Source organism: Anopheles darlingi, chromosome 3, assembly GCF_943734745.1.
Source record: "Anopheles darlingi chromosome 3, idAnoDarlMG_H_01, whole genome shotgun sequence".
In the NCBI taxonomy this organism is placed as follows: domain Eukaryota; kingdom Metazoa; phylum Arthropoda; class Insecta; order Diptera; family Culicidae; genus Anopheles; species Anopheles darlingi.
The window spans coordinates 205,001-229,589 of record NC_064875.1 but is presented as its reverse complement, the minus strand read 5'-3'; the positions used below and the strand labels follow the sequence as shown (position 1 = coordinate 229,589).

Below are 24,589 nucleotides of genomic sequence, written 5' to 3'. Positions count from 1 at the left end.
GCGACTGGCGATTCCAATGCCTGGCCAATGTGCACATAATCTTTGATTAAATTTTCCCGATAAATTTCTAGTAAAAGATCGAGTTCGTGATCCTCTGTTTGTAGATATTCGGGAGTAGAAGCCTCGATCAACGATGCTTCATCAGCAGTCACGATGAAATTTATAACCTTCAAAAACACGAACAAAACTACGATGTACAATCGCAACCACCTGCTCCGTAACAGCATATTGGCAAATTAACGCCAAACCGAAATTTAACTTCTGTTCTGTAATGGCTTCCAACGATGACTAACAGAATTCTGATTCGTTACACATGCAACAAGGTAGATTTGCTCATCTGCCCACGGACAGATCAGAACAGTATATTATCCATTCGCATACAGCATTTCTTAATATCTGTAATTGTGCTAGTGAACAGCAGTAATGAAATGAAACAGGCGCAGTCGCATACGTTTGATATTGTAGTTGCCATGGCACCAAAGGGTCCATTGCAGAAAATAAAATTTGCATTCATTCAGAGGAGACTATCAGGTGGTAAAACAAAACTGATTGAGGTGAAATCCTGTTAGCTGAAATGGAACTGGAATTAACGCGTGTTGATTACATCAACGTAGGGTTAACGGGTCCAAACTGCCTGCAGCTACTACCACCGATCGGTAGCACCGGAGGCACGAGCGGTTACAAGCAACAGCAAAAAGTCGCAATCGGTGACCAGGAGGGTGTGTTACAGGTTTTTTCGATGAAAAAGGACGAACTACAAATGCATTTCAAGACATTACCAAGTGAACGCATCGCCTCGGTAAAGCTTGGAGGACAATCAGGCTCGGTAGCCGACAAGATCTTTACCGCCTCCGAAAACAAGGTGCGAGGGTTCAATAAGAAGGGCAAGCTATTCCTCGCTTTTGAGACGAACCTCACAGAAACCATCAGGTCGATGTGTGTGAACGGCAGCGATCTGCTGGTGTGTGGTAACCACGTGTACAACCATTATAGAGATTGCAAGGAAATTGGATCGTATCTTTGCGGTGATGTTATTGTAGATGTAGCAGCACTCTGTCCGAATAATACCAGCCGGTTAATAACTGTACTGGCTTGCTCAGGGCGAGTTTTACGCGTCCTAGAACATTCCCGCGTCCGTCAAACACTGGAGCTGGACAGTGTGCCAACAGTGCTGTACGTTCCCAAAGGCATAGGTAATCGTCTGCTGTGCGGATTTAGCGATGGAAGTGTGCTTCTTTTTCACCTGAACCTACAGGTTACAGAGGTAAAGCGCGAGGTGCTGGTTTCAGATCAACTGTTAAAGGGAGGGTCAGACCGCGGTGACGGATGCTCTAGTGCAGTCACATGTTTGATCACATATGATCTAGCCGGTGATGGAAAGGAAGAACTTATTGTCGGTTACCGCGATGGTACTTTAAGGGTATTCACGATGCATTCGGACGAGTATCAGTTTGACATGGAATGCACACAGATTTATAGCGAAAGCTTTAACGAAAGCATCTCAAGCGTTCAAGGGGGCTGCGTCGGCGCTACAAACTATACGGAGATTGTAGTGTGCACATATTCAGGCCGAGTCTTTGGTTTAACAACGCAATGCATTAGTAAATGTCTTAGCGATAGTGGACACTTTGCCGATCGTGCTACACCGGTTATCGTTGGTCAACCGATCGATCCATCGGCAAAGCTGCAGCGTATCAAGACGGAAATTTATGAGCTCGAGCAGACGATCGCCAAGGAACGCGAGCGATACCAACTTTCTACCCAGGCCTTGTCTACAGGACTTTCCGCAATTCCGATGCTACCTGTGAACGATGCATTCATGCTTTCTAAAAGCGATGCTACTTATCTACTATCACTAGAAATACCTACACCCATTGAGCACGTGTTATTACAGTGTGATGCTCCACTCAGTTTGCTCGATGTGGAGAAAAATAGTGCTGTGGTCAGTTTTAGCGAATGTGATAAGCTGAGTGGCAATAGTCTGTTAGCCAGCTATCGCTGCCAGCTGAACACGAACCGCATAGATTTGATGTTTCGTACGATTGAGGGTCAAACTGGAACGCTGCAGGTATACATTACACCCAATCTTCAGCCCAAATGTTGCCAATTGAAGCGTTACCACATAAAGCCGCTGTCACTGCATGCCATCATCCACAACGCAACGGATACAATGTTGGCTCGCCCGATGAATACCCTCACATTGAAGGGCACTTTCAGTCAGGCGGAAGTGCACAACTGGATGATCAATAGTATCCCCGAGCTACCGGAAAAGCTGCATGATAGTGGCAAGGTGCGGCACACGTTCCAGCACGTCTTCATCGGCACACTGCTGGTATGTGAATATGGTAAAGGGGAAGCGAGTTTCCGCAGCGACAACATATCCACCATATCGATTCTGAAAGATTTCATTACCAAAGAGGCGACTAAAAAACGTATAAAGTTAGAAATATCCACTTGTACGTTTTTGGAATCGACATTACCGGACCAAGTAACTAACAAAAATATTTACACTCGTTTCAGCTATAAATGAATCCACCATTCCATCGTTGATCAAATTAATTGAACCGAAAATCATGCATTACAACAGACTTACCAAAGATTGTCAGATGGCACAAGCCCTGGTCGATTTGGATATACGTGATGAGTCCGAATTTAAGATGCTTTCAAAGGAGTACCAGAAGTTGATTCGTAATCAGCAATTCATTGACGAAGAATTTCGGAAGCAACCGACAGTTCTCAATCGGATTTATGGCATCCTAACCGATCTGTACATCGATAAGTTTAAATTCAAAGGAGTTAATGTTAAAGCAAAACTTCCACTGCTGATCGATTTGCTAGAAAATTATTCCTACGACGAATTGGTCCGTTTTTATACGGCAGAAAAAGCCGAAGAAGGAGCTAATAAAGACTAAAGGAGTAGTGTGTGTGTGTGTGTGTGTGTGTGTTACAAAAAAGTAGTGTGGATTATTTTACTTACATTGGTTCTATTTTCTGCATTACAACACACCAATTCCCCTGATCGTAAAAGCTTTCAACAATTCGTACATTGTTTTGACCACTATCAAGACAGATTTGCTCCAATTCGTATTTTTCAAAGACATGGTAGAAGCGAAGAAACGTTTGTTTTTCTGTTGCTTCGTTGCTTTCTGTTCGTAGTTTCCATGGCACTAGCAGATCTTGATGTTGAAATGGAGTCCGATTCGTATGCACGGGTAACGTACATTCCGGCAATCCTGCAACGCATTCCATGGAAGCAATAGAAGACACCGTCTTTGCAGCACTGACTGACGTTACTTTTTTGTTGTTTTGCTTATTTTGTCTTAGATAGCTTGACTTGTTGGCGTTTTCTTCCTGATTTTTGGCCCATACATAAATCAGTGCTCGTCCGCCGGTGCGTAGTACGCGGATCATTTCCGAAATCGCCTTCCGTCGTCGTGCCGTTGTGGCAAGATGGTGTAGCACGGCAATGCTGATGCATGCATCCGCGGAACCATCACGTAAGGGTAAGGCAAGACAATCACACTGCAGCACGTTAAAACCACGATCGCCGCACACCTGCAGCAAGCCGTCGCTACGATCACAGCCCAGCTAGACGAACAATGAAACAGGGAATCGCGTAAGTCGATAACTAAAATGCAAGCAAATGCATAAGACGCAGAACTTAGCAACTTACCATGAAGGCCGAAGAATTCGATCCTAAATATTTTCCATTTCCGCAACCAACATCAAGTAGCACGTCACCGGCATTTAGAGTTTGCAGGAAGGATTCAACCCTCGGCCAAGGCGAGTGCCGTGTGTCGCTAAAGTGTTTCGCTATTTGATTGTAAACTCGGTGAACATTTTCTGCCTCAACCAGAGCTGCATGAGCCTCAAGTAGAGCTGCATGATGTTTAAAAACTCGTTTTTTTGAATCGCAGCAGTTGGAAAAAGAGCAGTCACATTGCTCGCTAAGGCGAAGCTTGCGAAATGTTAACGAAATACGCCGTTGGCGCTTCCGTATGGTCAGCCCGTTTCCATTGGGAACCAAAATTGTGTCCAGTTTACGAGGTGTAATACCGTGAGTCCAAACGTAGCGGCTCTCGCCAGATATGATCAGTAAAGAACGAGCCGGTAAATCCACGAACGCTTGGCGACCGGTTGCGACATGTTTGAACTCCATGACGATGTCACTTCCGAGCGAAAGTGACAATATCGGATCTTCAAAGGCGCTGTGTGTATCAACATGTGCCGGAATGCCTTGTCCAGGCTCGTATTGATTAACCGTCAATTGATCCGGAACGTGCCAGCACAGGTTTGGATGCAATTTCTGTAGTCTTTGCCACAATTCATCGCAGGCACTCGGTATCTTGCGGTCCAATAATGGCTTTGTCTTATCCACGTTATTAGTTCCATAAAGAAACTCGTAACCGTAATGTTTCACTTGACGATTTTTTAAAGCATTTGTCGCCGTTTGCTCGGAGCTGTATTCCTGAACCTCTCCAAACTCAACCGCTCCCAACAGTACCTGTTCAAGCTGTGTGTCGACGAAATCGCGCACCACAACCAATCCGTCAGGCATCGGTTCGCTCCAAGGATTGGTCAAGCAGCACGGAAGACCACAGCAAAATGCCAACAATAAGACCGCCCCATCTTGTCCTAAGGGACACGTTCCGTTCATGGCCTTATACACGGATTTAGCCGCATCTATCGATAGGAAACTCAGATAGCAGTAGGACTTTCCAGGCGGCATCTGAATTGTCTGCACTTCGTCAGCGTGCAGCAGGACCTCCTTCAGCAACCCTTCTTGTTCAAGTCCCGTTGAAAGGCCGGCGTTGCACACGCACAAGAACTGCGGGTAGACGAAAACCATGCGATTATTTTACCCTTCCCGAATGTATGCGATACGTACCTCGCTCGGCTCGTCCGAAAACTGAGTCCCTGCATCTTTTGCAATCAGCAGTTGGCATCTTTTAATTTTCTTTCCAATCTTTTTTACACCAGTTTTCGACAGCATTTTCACGACATTCACGTTTTTCTCGATTTCGAGAAAATGTAAACAAACCCGATCATGGCTTGATTACGGAACCGGTTTGGTTACTTGGCCACCGTATTTCGTGATGTCGCTAGGATCTTCAAAGAGCATTTTTAGTCTGCACGTTTCTTGAATTAATTTTTCAGTTTATTTTAAGATGTTTTGGAAATCTTTGGATACTCCCGGAATGTCTTCCAAGCATCCTTTCAATCTTTTTTTTTTGCCTACTCAGGTACTTACCGCGAAGGTAGAGCATATGTGCACTAGACGTTACAAAAACATTCGCTCTAAACTCCAAAAAGCCATTGCCAGCCAGCTCTTTACCCAAAGATTTCCTGAAAGAAATCTACCCTATGATTCCCTCGAAATCAGTCAGGCTTTTATTTAATTAAGCCCACTCCGGGACTTTCCAAGAAAGGGTTTGTGTCGAGTGTTTGAGAAACAAAAACACACCGTTGGAGGAAATAAAAGGTCTTGCCATCCCTTTCCAACACATTGGCCTGCGTTATCATCTGTACCATGGCGCGGGAGTTATAAGCGAGCGCGGGAGTTAGGGGTTATAAGTAATTCGCGAGACGTGCCGGCAAGTTGTGTTCTGCGTTGTGTCTCATAAGTTCTCCTGTTAATGATCGGTTTTGTTCGTTTTGAATCAGAAAATAAACCTCCGCGAAGGGTTAGACATTGGTGATATAATAACCTATCAGTGCAGCCTCAATATGATGCTTGCTAGTAAGTAATTTGGTCAACCTTCTTGCTGCAAAACCTGCAGCGATTGGCTTAATGACCAGTAGTGATTGGTTTTCTGTTATCTACGATCGCGAATAGAAAAAGAGCAATGTACAAAAGTTCTAACTATAACCCATATCTGCTTCAGTGTTTCGCGAAATCCCTTGATGCGTCACCCGCTCAGTTGAAATCTCAAAAATGGATCGTTGTTAAAAAAACTGTTAAATTGGTCGGCGCATTTTGCTTCGTCACATCCCATTGGACGTCGCACATTAATGCCAGCGGTGCAAAAAAAGCGAGAACACGTCGTATGTTTGGTTTAAGATCACAATAACATAAAGGAAACGCGAAACAGCCGCTTACTGTCCCTTGTTCATCATTCGTCATCCCAGCTCGCGTTGCTAGGGAGGCTCAGGGCATCAAAGCATACTATGATTACTAATATCGTTGCACAATCACAATCACAGTTGTGCATCGCGATAAACAGTCGGCGCACAATGAGTTCGCGGCGCTTTCAGTCGATTATGGAATTATGAGTTTAGTAGATGAACAATATATACATATATTTTAAAATTTGGCGTGCGCGATGCATCGATAGCCAGATTGACGAATGAAATAATTCCTATCGCTAAATTCCCGCGTATCGACAGTAAATAATCCTATATAATCTATAAGATAAGCTTTCGCTTGACACTCAGCTGTAATTGCTGGAACACGCTGTAGAGTACATTTGCTCAAATCCTTTTCATTCAATTCATTCAAAATTCGCTATTTCAATTATGTATTGAACTTTCTTCAGAATCTGTCGGAAAAGGAGAAGCAACTGAAACCGTTCTAGAAGACAATGTCGAACCCAAGGGCCCCATGATTATCACAACACGATGCTTACGCAAATGGAATGGAACTGTGGTTAAACTAACACGGTCTGGAACGGAGATCAAGGTGAAGCAACCCGTATTCGGTATGCGTGCTGAATATACGATCGGCGATTCGATCCTTGCGATGCGCGTCCAAAATTTATGCCAACAAATCCTTCTACTGCGTACGATATATCTGTACTATGACAGTAATCAACGTGTGACCCTCTTTAACGGTATCGTGCGCATGGTTCCGGCCTATGAGTTTGCACACGAGAAAGAAATTCTTTTTTATTCTGAAAAGGAATATAATATTGTACTAGTGGTGGATATTCTACCGAGCTACGTTCGGTTGCGAGAAATATCAACGATTCACTTCCTTAAACCTCGACTAGCACGTGGGTAAGTATCATAGACTTATTTTATATGCATCTTACCATCACTAATACACAAAATCTTCTTCTAGGCCGCCTTTGAAAATAAAAAAAAACCAACCCTTCCATGTCCCAGATGAAGTGAAAATGGTTTATGACAATGGCTTTCTCAGAAGTCTACATTACACTAGATTAGCTAGCCTCTGGCTGAATAGACTATATGACTACCAAGCCCAAGGACTAAATTCGTCAAATTATATCGATTTTCTGGGAATGTTGAACAAAATCGATGACTACGACACCCAGATAGCGATGGAGAAGTACACTATACCAAACGTATCGCTAACGCCAACGGATTTCAATAATCGTTACATGCTCTCAATAAAGCAGTTTCCAGTGCCTCCGGTGCGGTTGGATGTAGGAGATTTCGTCCAAGCTATAACACCCCATTTAAATCACCGTTGTGTCCCAACGCAAAATTTAGTAAGAGGATTTATTGCCGAAAGAGATACCTGGATGACACTGGAATTCGAAAATCCATTGAAAATTGGAAATAACATTGCACTGAAATTTCCTCCGAATCGGCTAGCGTTTCAATTGGAATATAGAGCATTGTTCCATTTAAGCCATATCGATATTTCCAGCACTTTGTTTCCCATGGAAACGAGCGGTACACACCAAAATAGTTTTCTGCCATCAAAAAAGAAAAAAGGAACGATACAGTCGTAAGTTTCCTAGGGCGTACATGAGTCATGAACTTTTTCACGCTAGTAATACTCTCAATTATTTGTAGGTTTTCGTGGTTTAATACCTCTATAGCGAGAAATGAATTACAAAAGACCGCTATAAAAAATATCGTAAACCGAACGGCTTATCCGGCTCCATACATTTTGTTCGGTCCGCCGGGTACGGGCAAAACGAGTACAATTGTTGAAGCCGTAATGCAGATCTACAAAAATAAGCCCAACTCGCGTATGCTTGTTACGGCTACGTCGAATTTTGCGTGTAACGAGCTCGCAAGGAGATTACTAGAATATGTGCCAGTCGATGATGTCTACCGGTACTTTTCATGTATTCAAGAACGTAATATTAATATGACAGATTCTTCGATTTTGGCCATTTCGAACCTGCACAGTGGCAAGTTTGAGTTTCCCTCTATGGACGATTTCCTTAAGACGCGCATCCTTGTCTGCACCGTGATGACCAGCGGCCGGCTGTTAGCGCTTGGGGTAAAGCCAGATACCTACGATTACATTTTCATCGATGAATGTGGCAGCTCGAAGGAACTGTCCGCCCTGGTCCCGATAGGAATCGTCGGAGTAAATATAGAATTTAAAAAAATGCACGCAAGCATAGTGTTGGCCGGAGATCCAAAACAACTCGGGCCGGTAACGTTCTGCAGTTTTCTGAAAGAAACACCCCATGACGTTTCCCTGCTAGATCGTTTGATGAAAATGCCATTATATGCTCGCGATCCCAATAACAATAAGGCCTACAACGATCGAATGGTGACCAAGTTGCTTGACAACTACCGATCGCACCATAAACTGATAGCCTTTTCTAACCGAGAGTTTTACGAAGGAGAACTACGTGCAAAGGCATCGCCCGAAACCACCCACTGGGCAATCGGGTGGGAGCGACTGGTAAATCCCGAATTTCCAATGATTTTCCATGCAGTGATCGGATATATGCAGCAGGATCCATTCTCGCTGAGCTACTTCAACGTGGACGAGGCCTATTGCGTTTATGAGTACGTGCAATGCCTACTGAAGAGCAGTACAAATGGTAGAATAGTTAACCAGGACGACATCGGCATCGTCACCCCGTACTCCAGACAGGTGCAATATGGAATATTATTTTAAAGACACTATTGTGCTTACATTTTGATAAATTTTCTTTTTCTTCCTCATTAGGTTGCTTTTATTAAAAATGGCCTTTCAAATCTAGGACTGGACAACATTGAAGTCGGTACGGCCGAGCAATTTCAGGGCAGAGAAAAATCGGTCATCATTATCTCGACCGTTCGGTCGAATCGAAAAACGGTCGGATTTTTACATGATGACCGACGATTGAATGTTATGTTGACCCGGGCCAAAGCGCTTACAATAATTATCGGTAACCCCAACAATTTGGGTACAGATCAAACATGGGAAAGACTGTTGAAGTTCATTGAACAAAATAACGGATTTCTTGGTAAAAATTTCCACTTCACGAACATTCATCGTAAATCAAAATGCAAGAAACAATAGCTGTGGACATGACGAATTTATGTATTTTTAACGTGTGCTCAAAGAAAAAACCATACCGATATCATTATCTTCCATGGGTATTGCCTTGGGACTAGATTTAAGAAACAACACCACAACATCGTTTTCCTAAGCAAGATGGACATAATTTAAGCTCTAGTGATAGGCAGCAAGACAAATCAATAAACAACGTGAACGACGAGCTTTTGCTTCAATGTTGAATAGAAATCCGGACAGCAGCTTGCTCATCTCTTTTAAGTCGAACGGAATAGTTTTGAAAAACGCTTTTCGTTGTCTTTTGAATCTACGAGCTACCAGCGTAGTGAATACCACCCTGCTCGTGAAATGAATCGTCAATGACAAGGCGGACAATGACAATGACAGGTCTGTTATTTTCTCAAGTCGCCTCAAGTCGCCTTGCCAAAGCAAAATATAACCAGAAAAGGAACCAGCAAGTGGAAAAACCAAATCTTCGGAGTGAAATCTCGAAAGTGCATTAAATCTTTTGCCACGGCACCGTCCCCGGCTCACCGCAGATTCTGCGTTCCACGTAATCCAAGTCGAGTCCTTCGGTTGGCACTCGCGAGTCCAAACACGAAATTTGGCTGCTTTCTCTTTGTTGTCTCATTTTCCACTGTGATAGCGGAAGAACCAACGTTTTCTGATTTCCCGAGTCTTGCACTATGGAATCTTGCGCGGCAGTGGAAAAAGAGGTGGAGAAAGTGATCAATAAATTCTCCGCCATCAATGATCACTCGCAGCGAATCATCGGGGATGTGATTGCGTTCATTGAAAAACTACGTTCTTCGATTGCCGAGGGTAAATGACCGCTGGATGCAACCATCCGAACGTTCCTTCTAACGCTTTTCTTCTCTCACAGGGACCCCGGACGATAAGTTGACGTCTGGACAGGTAGAGGTGCTTAATGATGCTCTGTCGAAGGTGAAAGACAAGCTGCATCGCCTAACGACCGAACACCGGGATCTGCACGGCACTGTGAGCAAAGTGGGCAAAGCAATCGATAGGAACTTTGTGGCCGACTTTACGGCTACCTCGCGGACTGATGCTTTCCAATCAGAGCGGAATGTAGTGCTACTGAACAAAGTCATGGCTCAGCACTTTTACCGCCAGGGCATGGACGATGTTGCGGATACGCTGATCAAAGAATCAGGCCTTCCGGCGGAGGGTATAGTTCCGGAGCCGTACGCAGAGCTGCATCGTATTTGGGAAGCCATTCACAACGGTGACCTAAGCCCTGCCCTTGAGTGGGCTACTCGCTACTCCGAGGAACTGGATGCTCGGAACAGTTCCCTCGAGTTCAAGTTGCATCGACTCGCGTTCATGCAGATTCTTAACGGCGGTGTGCATGTGCAAACGGAAGCCATCACTTATGCTCGCACCCATTTCGCCAAGTTTGTGCGACGCTTCGAGAAGGACATACAAATTCTAATGGGGACGCTCATCTACCTGCCAATCGGAATCCACAACTCACCGTACAAATACCTGACGGCACCGGAAATGTGGATCGAAACCGCCGACGTGTTCCTTAAAGACGCTTGTCAACTGCTGGGCATCAACAAAGACTCACCACTCTCGGTGATAGTGAATGCGGGATGCACCGCACTGCCGGCACTGCTTAATTTGAAACAGGTTATGATGTCTCGTCAGGTTACGGGCATTTGGAACGGCCGTGACGAGTTACCCGTAAGTATAAGCTATTTCGCCCAAGCAATTATCAATCGCGAATTACAAACTTCACTACTTCCGCGGGGGTGTCGTAGATCGAGATCGATCTCGAGCCGGAAAATCGGTTCCACTCTATCTTCGCCTGTCCCATCCTGCGCCAGCAAAGTTCGGAAGATAATCCACCCATGAAGCTACTTTGCGGACATGTAATATCCCGCGACGCTCTGAACAAGCTCAGTAACGGACCGATGTAAGTGAAACTCCCCCTGAAACCTTCTCAATCATCCCTAAGCAGGACGATCCACTTTCCTCGGTCTATCTGCTGCCGTATCTACACTATCTTTTTCGTGACTTTCTAATGTTCTTCCTTCTTTGCTTTCCGCTCTTTCTCTTACTATTCATCCATCTGCGATAACACAACGACGGTAACATTGGCGGAAACCAACGATTATGTATTCCTCTTCGTTGTACATGACATCTCATTCTAACAATTAGAATGAACAATACTTTCAGATTGAAATGCCCGTACTGCCCTATGGAGCAATCGCCTTCCGACGCCAAGCTGATATATTTCTGAAAAACGTCACCGTTGCTGCCGCTCCAACCACGTGTCCCTCGTTTTCGTTCGCCTCGTATAATAATTTTGTGCTAATCTATATTATCACTCCCTGAATTTATTAAGCTGTTACTAGTGTATAAATCAAAAAATAGTGCTCGCGTGTTTGCACAAGTTGGGCTTTTAGCAATTTTTTTTAGTTCTCCTCCCATCTTCACCATCTCCAATCATATGCTATCTCTCCAGTAGGGAATGAAATAGCATTCTAATACGCAAGGGTAGTTTGCGCACAAACACCCGCCGTAAATGTTACTTATGTTTTAGTAATCCACATACAATGCTCGTTGGTTCTTTACGATAACGACCAGCAAAAAGAACACAAGATATGATTCGGCTGTAAGACCGATGAAGTAGGAATCAGCCAATATACTGTTCTCAATTAATTTAGCAAAATCCTGTAGTTAACCAGTGAGGTTGATCAAAACATGACTGACACGCATGCACTCGGCAATGCGTCTGAGGTCTACGGAGCTCGTTGGAGACAACAGGCGGATAGATTGATCAGACGTAGAATTTGTTTCTCGTCTAGGCTGTAAATATATATATATATATAGGTATAAATAAAAATATTATATTTTTTATTGACGACAAAATAAAGCCACGCATATGTAGCAAACCTAAGCTGTTTTTGGGTCTGGCTTCAGTAATTATGATTTTTGTTTGCTTTTCAACAACGTTATTCTCCTCGGCAAAAGCACGTTGGAATTGTTAAGGGATGTCTTTCGTGACGTGATGCGTTTTATTCGCTATTCATTTTCTTTTCCAACCTAAAACATCCGGTTTCAATACATGGTTTTATGTTAAGAATCGTCTCTTATATTTAACAGGCGCCTTTGAATAGTTTCATGGGAACTGTCGATTATCTAGCGAATTTTGTGAATCACCAACAACGGTCATATCTTGTGGTCACAAGCAGCGAAAAACATTTCGTTGTTTTCGAAAGAACAGATAAACAGAGTAACAAGCTATTGATTCCAGAAGACAAGTGAATAACATTAGAAAGATCCCCGGATTTCAATGGATCCCCGGTTATGGGTTGCATTGGTTAATGGATGATATAGGATAAACGGAATGTTTTCTTGTTTCAATTTGCTTGATTTTGCGAAAGGTAAAACATTACGAATCGAACACACGGCACGCTGTTGATTTGGTTAAACATGTACATCCGCTTCCGCGTAATTGATGCAGTTTTCAACGATTTGTGTAAATGTCTTCAGCTCCCAAACAAACCCCCACTTCAAAAATGTGGCCTGATTCAAAAGGGGTCGCACAACCTTCATTAACAGCGCACAACTCTAGTCTTTAACTTTGCGGGAACACATTCGTGTTCTTATGTAATCCGCTCATAATGCTTCTTTCTTTGTTTTTAAAACAAATGTTCGCCTTGGTATGTCTACAATATTATCCGTTCGACATGCTATTGAATCTATGTTCGACGAAGCGGATTACGAAATGATCTTTTTTTATGTTCGATCGGCTTTTTCTGTTGACTTAAAAAACTTTTAAACATTTTAAATTGTTTATAGTGTTCTTCCATATTTCATATGCCCATACCAAGGACGAAAGGCAGTGAGCACATAAAACAGTTATTTGCGGGTTTTCAATCTGAAATTTAAACACGTTTAAAACATACAATATTACCAAAAGTTTTAAAATTAAAATGCTATCATTGCCTAAAACAAACATTCTCGATGACATTTTACACTAATCGCTTTGTTGATTGGTTGTTACATACAAAAGAAAACAAATCAAACCTTCGATGCTATCTGCATTGCAGAAAATACTAGTTATGTGATGGAGTTTACTGAATGCTTTGAAAGCGTAGTACACAATTGTTGATTTTGTTTTAAAAAAATTGATTGCGTTTTCCTGTTTACAATAAACAAATGTTCCAAAAACGCTGGAACGACCGCTTCTCAAATGCTGTTTTCCGAGTTTTGTCGTCTGAAAATTATCTGTTACCCTAGCCATTACAAACCAGACAGGTCCCTTCATGAACGGTCTCTGTCCTTTTGCTGCTCAACCAGTGTTAGTCCAGTTTACTGCTTGGTAGCTTTCTCCTCGCCACGCTTTCGCCTTTTGTTCAGCAGGGCATTATTCGAACTGTCCAGATTCTTGATGTGCATCTGTAAAAGATAAAAAGAACCGAAGACTTGTGGTCACAAAACGACTACAGAAACATGCTTGCGGGAATATCCTCTACTCTACCTCATAATCAACCCGCATATTCGCTAGCGAACGTGTCATCTCTTCCTGTACTTCAGGCCATATTTCTTCACCTTCCTTCAACATTCGGCCTGTATGGAGAGGTGTTTGTGGTACTTCCGTATATCGCTGTACATATCAGAAAAAAAAGAAGAACAAATGATGAATGCCAATGAAGTACTCGGCTCGGCAGACTCTGAACCGCCTACACTTACTCGTATCCATGGGTTCATCATCACTTGTTCGATTGTGAGACGTTTTTCCGGTTCAACGTTGAGCATCCCGCGGATTAAATCCTTTGCTGCTTGACTCACATTCTTCCATTCAGGATTTGGGAAATCGTATTGACCGGTACGAATCCGTGCCTTCATACCTGGGGAAATGGCTAACCCATGATTGCTATAGAAAGGTGGAAAGCCGCAAAGACTTCAAGAAATCATTATTATTTGAGATCGTTAGATCGAATTGTTAGTAATGCTTTTCGCCATCATCATGGCTACTCACAGAATGTACATTATCACTCCCAATGACCAAATATCACAGCTCTTGTCGTACTTTTCCGGTCCAAGCACCTCCGGTGCGACATAATACGGCGTGTAGCACGGCGTTTGTAACGTATCCTTGATGAACGTTTCCTTCGAGAATCCAAAATCGGTCAGTTTCAGTATGGCGTTCGGATGGGGCGAAGTGTAGAGCAGGTTTTCCGGCTTGAGATCACGGTGTGCGATGTTGGAATCGTGCAAGTACTTAACAGCGACACAGATTTCATGCATAACTTGAGCAGCCTCTAAGGAAGTGTATTTTATAGTCGTATGCGTGTGACGATGATGGAGGGAACGAGAGAATAAAGGAGTCGAGGGACAGGACACAGGATGCAAATATGACAAAGTAATATGATGAATGATGGAAAACGATTTAGAGAGTTTGAAAGATAAAGAAAATACAAAGGAAGAGAAAGGCAGACAAAGACAAAGAAAGAGAGAGAAAGAGAGAAAGAGAGAGAGAGAGAGAGAGAGAGAGAGAGAGAGAGAGAGAGAGAGAGAGATATGAATCATAAGGAGATAACAACGCAAGATGGAAACTGCATAGAAAGAATCCAATGGAACCTTCACATTCAGGATTGTTACAGAGAGTTGATGAAATATTTAAGTTTAAACAGTTTTGAATAAAACAAAATTCAGTCTCATCATGCAAACAAATTTACAAAGGTAAGTTTTAGGCTATAGATCACTTTTCATTACTCATCAGAGGACGTAATGAACTGTTCAAAGGAGGATTTCTGGCTCGCTTTTCCTGGCTTATTTACGACTCGCCAGGACTAACAGAGAAGATGCCGAGACGATTGCGTCTCAAGAAAATTAGGTCTCAAAAAATTAGGATTGGCTATTAGCGCAAGTCAGCTGTGATGGAATGTACGTAATTCATTCGTACTCTGCAAATTTGCTTCCCAGTTTTTGATGAATCAGAAGATTATTTATCACTGATGATCGTTAAGTAACTCTGCTGTCGGGTGCTTTAGCGGGAGCTTGTTACAAATCATAAAAGGACTATGGGTTGGACACCATGGCACGGTAACATGACCAAGAGTCTAAACAGAGCCACTATCAGATTGATTTCTCACCTCTCTCGGTAAATGGACCATCCTGTCGTTCTTGGATTCGTTGGAACAGCTCTCCTCCTTCCATGCTATAGAATAAAAAAACGCAACATTGTATTTAATTTCGAAGCTTCACTTGCCGATGGTAAAGGATAGTTTAACTGCGGCTCGACATTACAGACGAATAAGAGAGTAAACGAACTGCCATTACCATTCCATAACGACGAGTAAGCATCGGTTACCACTGTAGCTGTTCTCGTACACATCAATAATATTCACTATGTTTCGACAACCGCTGGCCCGCCAATGTAGTTCTACCTCTCGTCTGGCCTTGGCATTGTCATGAAGTACCTATCATGGTAGCCAGATAGAAAGACAAACAAACGGACAGGATAAAGAATCTAACAAAAATAATGTATATGTTTTAAATTTTATCAATCTAATAATACAAAAGCAATTCGATTCGCGATTCAGTTGATGGCATCGGAAATGTAAACTCACGTCGTCTATATCTGATGATGCCATAGAAGCTCTCTAGATGGAAGATGTATTGCAGAACATAGCAAAGTCGCACATGACCAATAAAGGATTTCCAAGTTTATGGTGCGTGAATCTGTTTTTATGTCTTTTGAGCATTTGATTTGAAAAAAACAGATTGTTATCGGGTTTAAATATTTGGTTATATAGAAAAGTAATAGTTGAATAGCAATATATTATAACACTATATTATAACATTATGTTATACCTTTGTTATACCGGAGACTGTTAGAAGTGATGAAGGATAGTGTGACACTAGTAGCATAACTCATTATCATTGCACATACAAAGGCCTGTCGTGGCATTAATTCGACATTGTGTGCAGTTTGTACTCGAACGATACTTATTTTGCCATAATTTATCGCACCAGTGTCATATCATCAAGTGATCCGATGGAACTTTACTAAGTGGCTGCCGATAAATAATGTTAATGAACAGGCTCGGTGCACTTGGTGTAAGATAAACAGTGCGCTAGCCAGAGCATGCTACTCCTTTGCATTACTGAGATCGAGTTTCTCGGTGCGATACGAAGTATATGCTGATTGTGTGAGCGTTTTTGTTACGAGACTTTCTGCTGTAACACTCCAGCTTCATAGCTAATTCTTTCTATACTCTGCTAGGCAAGTGACTTTGTCGATTGCCTAAAAGCTAAATCATGCACCCAAGATCTATGTAACCTGTTAGAGGCACAGTCGCCCAATGGCTTTTATAACTCTTTCATAGCCACTGGCACGAGTTGTTTGAACTGGATAAAATTGATACGTTCAGTAGGAAAGGTGCACTATGTATGTAGTATTGTGCAAAGTGCTATAACTTCGCGCCACGCCAATTATGAATTGCAGTCAAGGAAACGTTGCACCTCCACCATCACCACAAGCACAGGGCGTAGAACCCTTCTCTATGGCATCTGATGGATATACATCATACGACGCAGATCACTCACGCATCAAGATGAAGAATCGTCACGAAGGAGACGTTTGCTTGTTAACCACAGTGACCTTTACCTCGAATTGGACGGTTAAATTGGTGCTGAACGAATTGTAGTGGCTGCCCCATTATATTTGCAGCTATTACGGTGGCTGACAAATCGCGCTCCTCTCTAAGCGGATATTCACATAATCTCTACTGTGAAGCCGGATTTAGCTGACAATCCGCGCAAAGGGTTGTTGCGGTGTCACTATCATCGCCGCGTTTCAAGCAACTAATTTTCTGAGAGAAACCTTATCAGTTCAACTGTAATCCATCGAATGGATTTACCAGCCAGCATAAACTATTGAACCGATGGACCTTCAACAAAATGTTTTCTCTAATAAGCAACCAACGAGGAGCAGAAATGCGTAAATTCTGTTTCCCAAATATGGATATTATGTGACACCAAGACTCCTTGATACAATGTGGTTCGCCACATCATGCGTGCTGGCATCGTAAATTCCACGAGACAAAAAGTATGATAATCGTTATCTTGAATGTGCCTGCAAAACACGTTGCGTGATACTGAACACTGGACGCCGTTCGATAATGTTGGCGGCAGTAGGGGCACTGTCGTTCCATTTAATGTTTTCACATATCGTTGTAGCGTACATTGCGACCGATTTTCCTAGGTTTACTACAAATTAGCATAAGAATATGGCATTCAAGGCTGCCACGACATACGCAGTCAGAGCCAGTACCGTCACCATCTTCACCGAATCCGTACATACCCAAGACCCCGCTCAGAGACTCACCTTCAATGCGTATTTCTCCCCCGTTTTCTTGCTCATACATTGCACCACCTTCCCGTTGATACCCAATCCAAGCACGGTGTTGGAAATCTCGTAATCATCCGTGATGGCCGTAGTTTTCGGTTGTCGTTGCGGCGGTTGCAGCTGCTGCTGTGTCCCCAATTGTTGGACCGGAATCGGTTTCATCGTGTACATGATGATTTATTGATGCTTATTTGCCGGTTTTGTGCCGGATTCTGGAAACTTTGTTTTACGTAAAACTAACTAACGTATTCGACACACAAGACTCTGCTCCAGGCGGCTTTCAACTTTCTTTTCGGTGACGACACAACACGGACGATGATTGGCTTCCGAATGTTTTTGGAAGAAACCGCCGGAAGAAACCACTAGACACTTGCGGATAAGCGGCGGATTGCCCACTACACAACAATTATATAAGAAATTCGGCACTTCTTTCTCGTGCAAGAACTTGTCCGTTTTCGCGCACACTTATCACGGCGTACGACACACGCTCGTCGCATTCGGGGTCGAGATTAACCAACAAGAACAAAAGCAAAGACGACACTTGTCTGGGCAAGGCGAAGTTGAAGCGAATATCTTTCTATTTTTCAAACTTTCATTCTAGTCGGACCAGATATCTTCGCGTCTTGTGTCATCAACGCAAATAAACTGTACACACACGCAAACACACGCTTCGCTCTTCGCGAGGATCACAGCGCATCAGAACGACGATCACGCACGATTATTTCGGTTAAAAGCACCTTCATTAACGTATTCAGAACACCACATTGATTCTAAACTAATCTTGTTGTAAAACCCGCAACATCAGAGAAAGAACGGACCCACAGAGGAATAAAATACTCTAAGCTACAGTGTAGGCCATATGTTTGGCATTACTAGGTTGTTCACTCTTACGTTATAATAAAGGAGTGAAAGAAGGATTACCAAAATATTGCTTTCTAGTCTGTGTAATTGTTAGTTTAATTTTAGTCAAGGTTTCACAAATCAACATTTTGCATAACACTGTATGAAAACACGAGTTTGAATATGTTTACACCAGTAGGTTCAACAATAAATAGCTAGTAAAATCGATTTACTAATGCTTGATAATCACGACAATTGTTGTTTAACAAACAATGATAATCTTTCCGATCACAAGTCCGAGGCAAAGGAGTGTAAAGTTTAAAATAAAACCGTCCGTTTCGTAGAGTGATGGAGTGTGGTGATAAACGCGAACCGAATCCCTGTCATTTTCTTGGATTTGAGTCGTCAAACATCCGCTGCAAATAAATTTCTGTTTTAAGTAGTTTACAACTTCCGTCGACATTCTCGTTAAAAAAACTAAAGCAGGAAGGTGCAAAAGATTTGGAAGATCGACTCACAGGCAGAAAGATCCGCAGAAAAACGGCAACGATCTGGATGGCTCGGCGGACCTGTTAAGTTTTTAGAGAGTCGATCTAGGGTTAATTAATCTAGGTAACTAATTCAAATGTCCGTAAACAAATTTATGCATCCTCGTAATCGCTATCGCGAGAAACCAGATTATCAGGAGTTGGTCAAACAGTTTCCCGAACTAGCGAAAGTCGCTATCGTGGTGTGTATCAAATACGAAAACCCGCCCTAGACGAGTTTTCCTTTCTTTCCTTTCTTTTGCATAATGTTTTCCTTTCCTTCGCAGGATCTAAATGGAAAAGTGAAGCTCGATTACAAAAACAAAGAGGCCGTACAATTGCTCACGAAATGTTTATTGTTGAAAGACTTTGGTTTAACACTAGAGCTACCACCGAACAAATTAGTGCCCACCTTGCCGCTCAGGCTAAATTATATTCATTGGCTCGAAGACATTGGTACGGCCAGTGCCTGGATGAAAACACGAAAGGACGTACATGGCATAGATATCGGATGCGGTGCTTCTTGCATTTACCCATTGCTGGCTGTAGTTCAATCGAAACACCGCTGGAACATGTTAGCTATTGAGAAAAACGAGCTTAGCCTGATCAGTGCCAGAGCTAATGTAACCGGGAATAGGTTGAACGATTACATTACCGTCGTGCCGCAGGCCGCTGAAGGATCTACATTACTTCTCGATGTACTCAAAACCTTCCCTGACACGAAATTTGATTTTTGCATGTGTAACCCGCCGTTCTACGATAGTGCAGCAAATCAAGAAGTCAATAATCGCACGGGAAAGCGTAAAGAACCTACTAACGCCACGTCCGGATCGGGAGAGGAGCTTTGCACGTTGGGAGGTGAGGTTCAGTTTGTTGGACAACTCATTCGTGAAAGCCTAGAACTGAAAGATCGTATTTCAGTGTATACCACAATGATAGGACATAAGCAAAGTTATGAAGCAATATTACGGCATTTGAAACGAAGTAACATTCATAACGTAACAATGAACCGACTGTGCCAAGGCAATACGACGCGCTGGTCCGTAGCATGGAGCCATGACGTTGGAGTGCTACTGTCGAAAGTACACACGATGCACGAAACTACCGCTGGTCAAAGCGTACAGTTGCCAAAAAGCTACAAAAACCAAAAACCAATGACTTGTCGAATTTTCACCGAAGACGAAATGCCATCGATAAGCGCGGCATATGATTTTCTTACCAAGTTGTTGAAATCGATAGCGATCAACTTACGTATGGTGAAAAAATTTGAGAAAACATCTGAAATCATTTGTGAGTTTATTGCATACCATAACACGTGGTCGCACCAACGACGAAAACGTAGAAATGATAAACTCGTTGCTGGCGAAATGGGAGATCACATAAACGCCATAACTGAGAGCTCTTCGAAACGTCTAAAATTGGAGAACGATGAATACAAGCCTGAAAGTATAGAAACCTGTGATCCTCACTTGAAAGCAACGGTATACATCAATCACAAGAAGTGTGATGGATACTTTGTTTCAATGCAACACATAGGAGGAATTGCTGGCAGAGATGGATTGAATCAAGTTCTACAGTTTATCAAAAATAGCATCCAACTGCGTAAGGATTTACCAGCCTTTTAAACATACATCTCTAAAGTCGTGGTATGTGTACAATCATTTGTCTTATATTTACGTTCTCGATCGTTTGACGTTATGGGTTCGCGTAATGTATAAATATTACATAGGATCAGTGGAGTACTCCAGTTATACTATTGCTCCGCGTCACTTGTAGGCTTGTTAACACCTTCGGCTCACAGCTGCCGTATATACGCTTTGACATGAAGCGATTCAACGTGGAGTAGCTTGTGCACTACGAGTATGCTTAGTTTACAATCGATTTGACAAAATAAAAAAAAAAACATACAAACGGGACGAACTTTGCAACATCATTACTTTCGATAAAGCATACTCATGTTTTTCTGCAAAATGTCGATATAAAAATATATAACAAAAAAATTCGTACCCTTCGATCATAGGCCATTTAAACAAGGTTCACAAACAAAGAAACTGGATTTTCAACTTCCGCACGACCATGAGGATCTAATCTTGTTGTAAAACCCGCAACATCAGAGAAAGAACGGACCCACAGAGGAATAAAATACTCTAAGCTACAGTGTAGGCCATATGTTTGGCATTACTAGGTTGTTCACTCTTACGTTATAATAAAGGAGTGAAAGAAGGATTACCAAAATATTGCTTTCTAGTCTGTGTAATTGTTAGTTTAATTTTAGTCAAGGTTTCACAAATCAACATTTTGCATAACACTGTATGAAAACACGAGTTTGAATATGTTTACACCAGTAGGTTCAACAATAAATAGCTAGTAAAATCGATTTACTAATGCTTGATAATCACGACAATTGTTGTTTAACAAACAATGATAATCTTTCCGATCACAAGTCCGAGGCAAAGGAGTGTAAAGTTTAAAATAAAACCGTCCGTTTCGTAGAGTGATGGAGTGTGGTGATAAACGCGAACCGAATCCCTGTCATTTTCTTGGATTTGAGTCGTCAAACATCCGCTGCAAATAAATTTCTGTTTTAAGTAGTTTACAACTTCCGTCGACATTCTCGTTAAAAAAACTAAAGCAGGAAGGTGCAAAAGATTTGGAAGATCGACTCACAGGCAGAAAGATCCGCAGAAAAACGGCAACGATCTGGATGGCTCGGCGGACCTGTTAAGTTTTTAGAGAGTCGATCTAGGGTTAATTAATCTAGGTAACTAATTCAAATGTCCGTAAACAAATTTATGCATCCTCGTAATCGCTATCGCGAGAAACCAGATTATCAGGAGTTGGTCAAACAGTTTCCCGAACTAGCGAAAGTCGCTATCGTGGTGTGTATCAAATACGAAAACCCGCCCTAGACGAGTTTTCCTTTCTTTCCTTTCTTTTGCATAATGTTTTCCTTTCCTTCGCAGGATCTAAATGGAAAAGTGAAGCTCGATTACAAAAACAAAGAGGCCGTACAATTGCTCACGAAATGTTTATTGTTGAAAGACTTTGGTTTAACACTAGAGCTACCACCGAACAAATTAGTGCCCACCTTGCCGCTCAGGCTAAATTATATTCATTGGCTCGAAGACATTGGTACGGCCAGTGCCTGGATGAAAACACGAAAGGACGTACATGGCATAGATATCGGATGCGGTGCTTCTTGCATTTACCCATTGCTGGCTGTAGTTCAATCGAAACACCGCTGGAACATGTTAGCTATTGAGAAAAACGAGCTTAGCCTGATCAGTGCCAGAGCTAATGTAACCGGGAATAGGTTGAACGATTACATTACCGTCGTGCCGCAGGCCGCTGAAGGATCTACATTACTTCTCGATGTACTCAAAACCTTCCCTGACACGAAATTTGATTTTTGCATGTGTAACCCGCCGTTCTACGATAGTGCAGCAAATCAAGAAGTCAATAATCGCACGGGAAAGCGTAAAGAACCTACTAACGCCACGTCCGGATCGGGAGAGGAGCTTTGCACGTTGGGAGGTGAGGTTCAGTTTGTTGGACAACTCATTCGTGAAAGCCTAGAACTGAAAGATCGTATTTCAGTGTATACCACAATGATAGGACATAAGCAAAGTTATGAAGCAATATTACGGCATTTGAAACGAAGTAACATTCATAACGTAACAATGAACCGACTGTGCCAAGGCAATACGACGCGCTGGTCCGTAGCATGGAGCCATGACGTTGGAGTGCTACTGTCGAAAGTACACACGATGCACGAAACTACCGCTGGTCAAAGCGTACAGTTGCCAAAAAGCTACAAAAACCAAAAACCAATGACTTGTCGAATTTTCACCGAAGACGAAATGCCATCGATAAGCGCGGCATATGATTTTCTTACCAAGTTGTTGAAATCGATAGCGATCAACTTACGTATGGTGAAAAAATTTGAGAAAACATCTGAAATCATTTGTGAGTTTATTGCATACCATAACACGTGGTCGCACCAACGACGAAAACGTAGAAATGATAAACTCGTTGCTGGCGAAATGGGAGATCACATAAACGCCATAACTGAGAGCTCTTCGAAACGTCTAAAATTGGAGAACGATGAATACAAGCCTGAAAGTATAGAAACCTGTGATCCTCACTTGAAAGCAACGGTATACATCAATCACAAGAAGTGTGATGGATACTTTGTTTCAATGCAACACATAGGAGGAATTGCTGGCAGAGATGGATTGAATCAAGTTCTACAGTTTATCAAAAATAGCATCCAACTGCGTAAGGATTTACCAGCCTTTTAAACATACATCTCTAAAGTCGTGGTATGTGTACAATCATTTGTCTTATATTTACGTTCTCGATCGTTTGACGTTATGGGTTCGCGTAATGTATAAATATTACATAGGATCAGTGGAGTACTCCAGTTATACTATTGCTCCGCGTCACTTGTAGGCTTGTTAACACCTTCGGCTCACAGCTGCCGTATATACGCTTTGACATGAAGCGATTCAACGTGGAGTAGCTTGTGCACTACGAGTATGCTTAGTTTACAATCGATTTGACAAAATAAAAAAAAAAACATACAAACGGGACGAACTTTGCAACATCATTACTTTCGATAAAGCATACTCATGTTTTTCTGCAAAATGTCGATATAAAAATATATAACAAAAAAATTCGTACCCTTCGATCATAGGCCATTTAAACAAGGTTCACAAACAAAGAAACTGGATTTTCAACTTCCGCACGACCATGAGGAATTATCCTTATTTTTACAACTCTCTCGGTTGATACACCGGGCATGAGAGAACTTATCAACGATTCTTGCTATAGCACAATAAAGAGGAGAAAGGAGCCATATAAAGGGAAAACAAATGCAAATACTCAACAATTTAAAGAACACAAAACGTGCCTGCACTGTGAGTGCTCTGCGTATTTGAAAAATTGATTCACATCTCGTTTGCTCTCATACCTACGTGCCGCACCGTAGCTTTGCAGAGGAATCACGCACCGTAATAAGCTAATAAATACAAAAGGTCAGAATCTTGTTGTAGAAGCTCTACAAGAAGAATATTCATATATCCGAGCATTACGACTTGTTTCATTTGCTTGCGTTGGTTTTTTCCGCTCCTCTCAAGGTAGTACGATGATTCTCCGCGCATTCATCTTATCACTATTCTATGGCTATTGCTATTAACTGCGCCTATTAAACAAATGTGCCAGCCCTGTCTCCTGATTGCTATCGATCAAGTTAAATGCGTTTGTTCTGTTTGCTCCCGCATTTGGTGGCACCAAGATTGGTGGTAGGTTCAAGATTTTCACTTCCTTCCGACCGTGCTGCCCAATGTTGCGGCCAATAATGGGTGAGATCATCTTCTTGAACAAATCTTTCTTTGCCTTATCAATTTTGTTACCCTTGGTGCTTCCGAGCGATATCTTTTCGTCCAGCTTCTGTATGTCGGCAGTACTTATATTCGGGATCTGATGCAATACCTCTAGAATGTTGGGGAACTTTGGTCGCAAAATTTCATACACCTGCACACCAAGAGTGGTAAGTGAAGTCTGCGAAACGGTGGAAATATTAATTAGAACACTGTGCTGTGCTTTACTTCCTACTTCGAC

At 42.4% G+C, this 24,589-nt stretch overlaps 8 protein-coding genes across 9 annotated transcripts in view; 5 read left to right on the top strand and 3 right to left on the bottom strand.

Moving 5' to 3' along the window:
- The first annotated feature begins 2 nt into the window (after window positions 1–2).
- LOC125956712 (Bardet-Biedl syndrome 7 protein-like) lies at window positions 3–2,935 on the top strand. Its single transcript, XM_049688823.1, has 2 exons — window positions 3–2,456; window positions 2,521–2,935. The coding sequence occupies exons 1-2, from the start codon at window positions 575–577 to the stop codon at window positions 2,910–2,912; spliced, it is 2,274 nt and encodes a 757-aa protein (XP_049544780.1). The 5' UTR covers window positions 3–574; the 3' UTR covers window positions 2,913–2,935.
- LOC125956713 (alkylated DNA repair protein alkB homolog 8) lies at window positions 2,871–5,129 on the bottom strand. Its single transcript, XM_049688824.1, has 3 exons — window positions 4,889–5,129; window positions 3,674–4,828; window positions 2,871–3,588 (listed from the first exon to the last, which is right to left on the bottom strand). Exons 1-3 carry the CDS (start codon window positions 4,991–4,993, stop codon window positions 2,974–2,976), a joined length of 1,875 nt encoding a protein of 624 aa, XP_049544781.1. The 5' UTR covers window positions 4,994–5,129; the 3' UTR covers window positions 2,871–2,973.
- On the top strand, window positions 3,509–9,461 carry LOC125956710 (putative helicase MOV-10). Of its 2 annotated transcripts, none has more exons than XM_049688822.1 (5): window positions 3,509–3,616; window positions 6,537–6,996; window positions 7,061–7,693; window positions 7,762–8,806; window positions 8,882–9,461. In XM_049688822.1, the coding sequence occupies exons 2-5, from the start codon at window positions 6,602–6,604 to the stop codon at window positions 9,215–9,217; spliced, it is 2,409 nt and encodes an 802-aa protein (XP_049544779.1). In that variant the 5' UTR covers window positions 3,509–3,616; window positions 6,537–6,601; the 3' UTR covers window positions 9,218–9,461. The 2 variants fall into 2 exon arrangements, with proteins under 2 accessions (XP_049544779.1, XP_049544778.1); XM_049688821.1 differs by lacking the exon at window positions 3,509–3,616 and adding an exon at window positions 5,205–5,740.
- Window positions 9,462–9,592: 131 nt separating this feature from the next.
- LOC125957376 (E3 ubiquitin-protein ligase RMND5A) lies at window positions 9,593–11,923 on the top strand. The gene is made up of 4 exons (XM_049690034.1): window positions 9,593–10,033; window positions 10,095–10,918; window positions 10,996–11,150; window positions 11,396–11,923. The coding sequence occupies exons 1-4, from the start codon at window positions 9,898–9,900 to the stop codon at window positions 11,475–11,477; spliced, it is 1,197 nt and encodes a 398-aa protein (XP_049545991.1). The 5' UTR covers window positions 9,593–9,897; the 3' UTR covers window positions 11,478–11,923.
- A 142-nt stretch (window positions 11,924–12,065) lies between these two features.
- LOC125957377 (MAP kinase-activated protein kinase 2) lies at window positions 12,066–18,431 on the bottom strand. The gene is made up of 7 exons (XM_049690035.1): window positions 17,580–18,431; window positions 15,530–15,669; window positions 15,343–15,407; window positions 14,226–14,508; window positions 13,937–14,147; window positions 13,725–13,850; window positions 12,066–13,642 (listed from the first exon to the last, which is right to left on the bottom strand). Exons 1-7 carry the CDS (start codon window positions 17,769–17,771, stop codon window positions 13,556–13,558), a joined length of 1,104 nt encoding a protein of 367 aa, XP_049545992.1. The 5' UTR covers window positions 17,772–18,431; the 3' UTR covers window positions 12,066–13,555.
- A 325-nt stretch (window positions 18,432–18,756) lies between these two features.
- LOC125956219 (U6 small nuclear RNA (adenine-(43)-N(6))-methyltransferase-like) lies at window positions 18,757–20,889 on the top strand. Its single transcript, XM_049687873.1, has 2 exons — window positions 18,757–19,170; window positions 19,255–20,889. The coding sequence occupies exons 1-2, from the start codon at window positions 19,066–19,068 to the stop codon at window positions 20,590–20,592; spliced, it is 1,443 nt and encodes a 480-aa protein (XP_049543830.1). The 5' UTR covers window positions 18,757–19,065; the 3' UTR covers window positions 20,593–20,889.
- Window positions 20,890–21,451: 562 nt separating this feature from the next.
- Window positions 21,452–23,274, top strand: LOC125956218 (U6 small nuclear RNA (adenine-(43)-N(6))-methyltransferase-like). Its single transcript, XM_049687871.1, has 2 exons — window positions 21,452–21,846; window positions 21,931–23,274. The coding sequence occupies exons 1-2, from the start codon at window positions 21,742–21,744 to the stop codon at window positions 23,266–23,268; spliced, it is 1,443 nt and encodes a 480-aa protein (XP_049543828.1). The 5' UTR covers window positions 21,452–21,741; the 3' UTR covers window positions 23,269–23,274.
- A 13-nt stretch (window positions 23,275–23,287) lies between these two features.
- Window positions 23,288–24,589, bottom strand: part of LOC125956214 (exportin-5) — a 5,188-nt gene continuing 3,886 nt past the window's right edge. Inside the window, exon 6 of the mRNA XM_049687865.1 lies at window positions 23,288–24,529. Within this exon, the coding sequence (XP_049543822.1) occupies window positions 24,161–24,529 (369 nt within the window). The 3' untranslated portion in view covers window positions 23,288–24,160. The remainder of the gene's footprint in view (window positions 24,530–24,589) is intronic.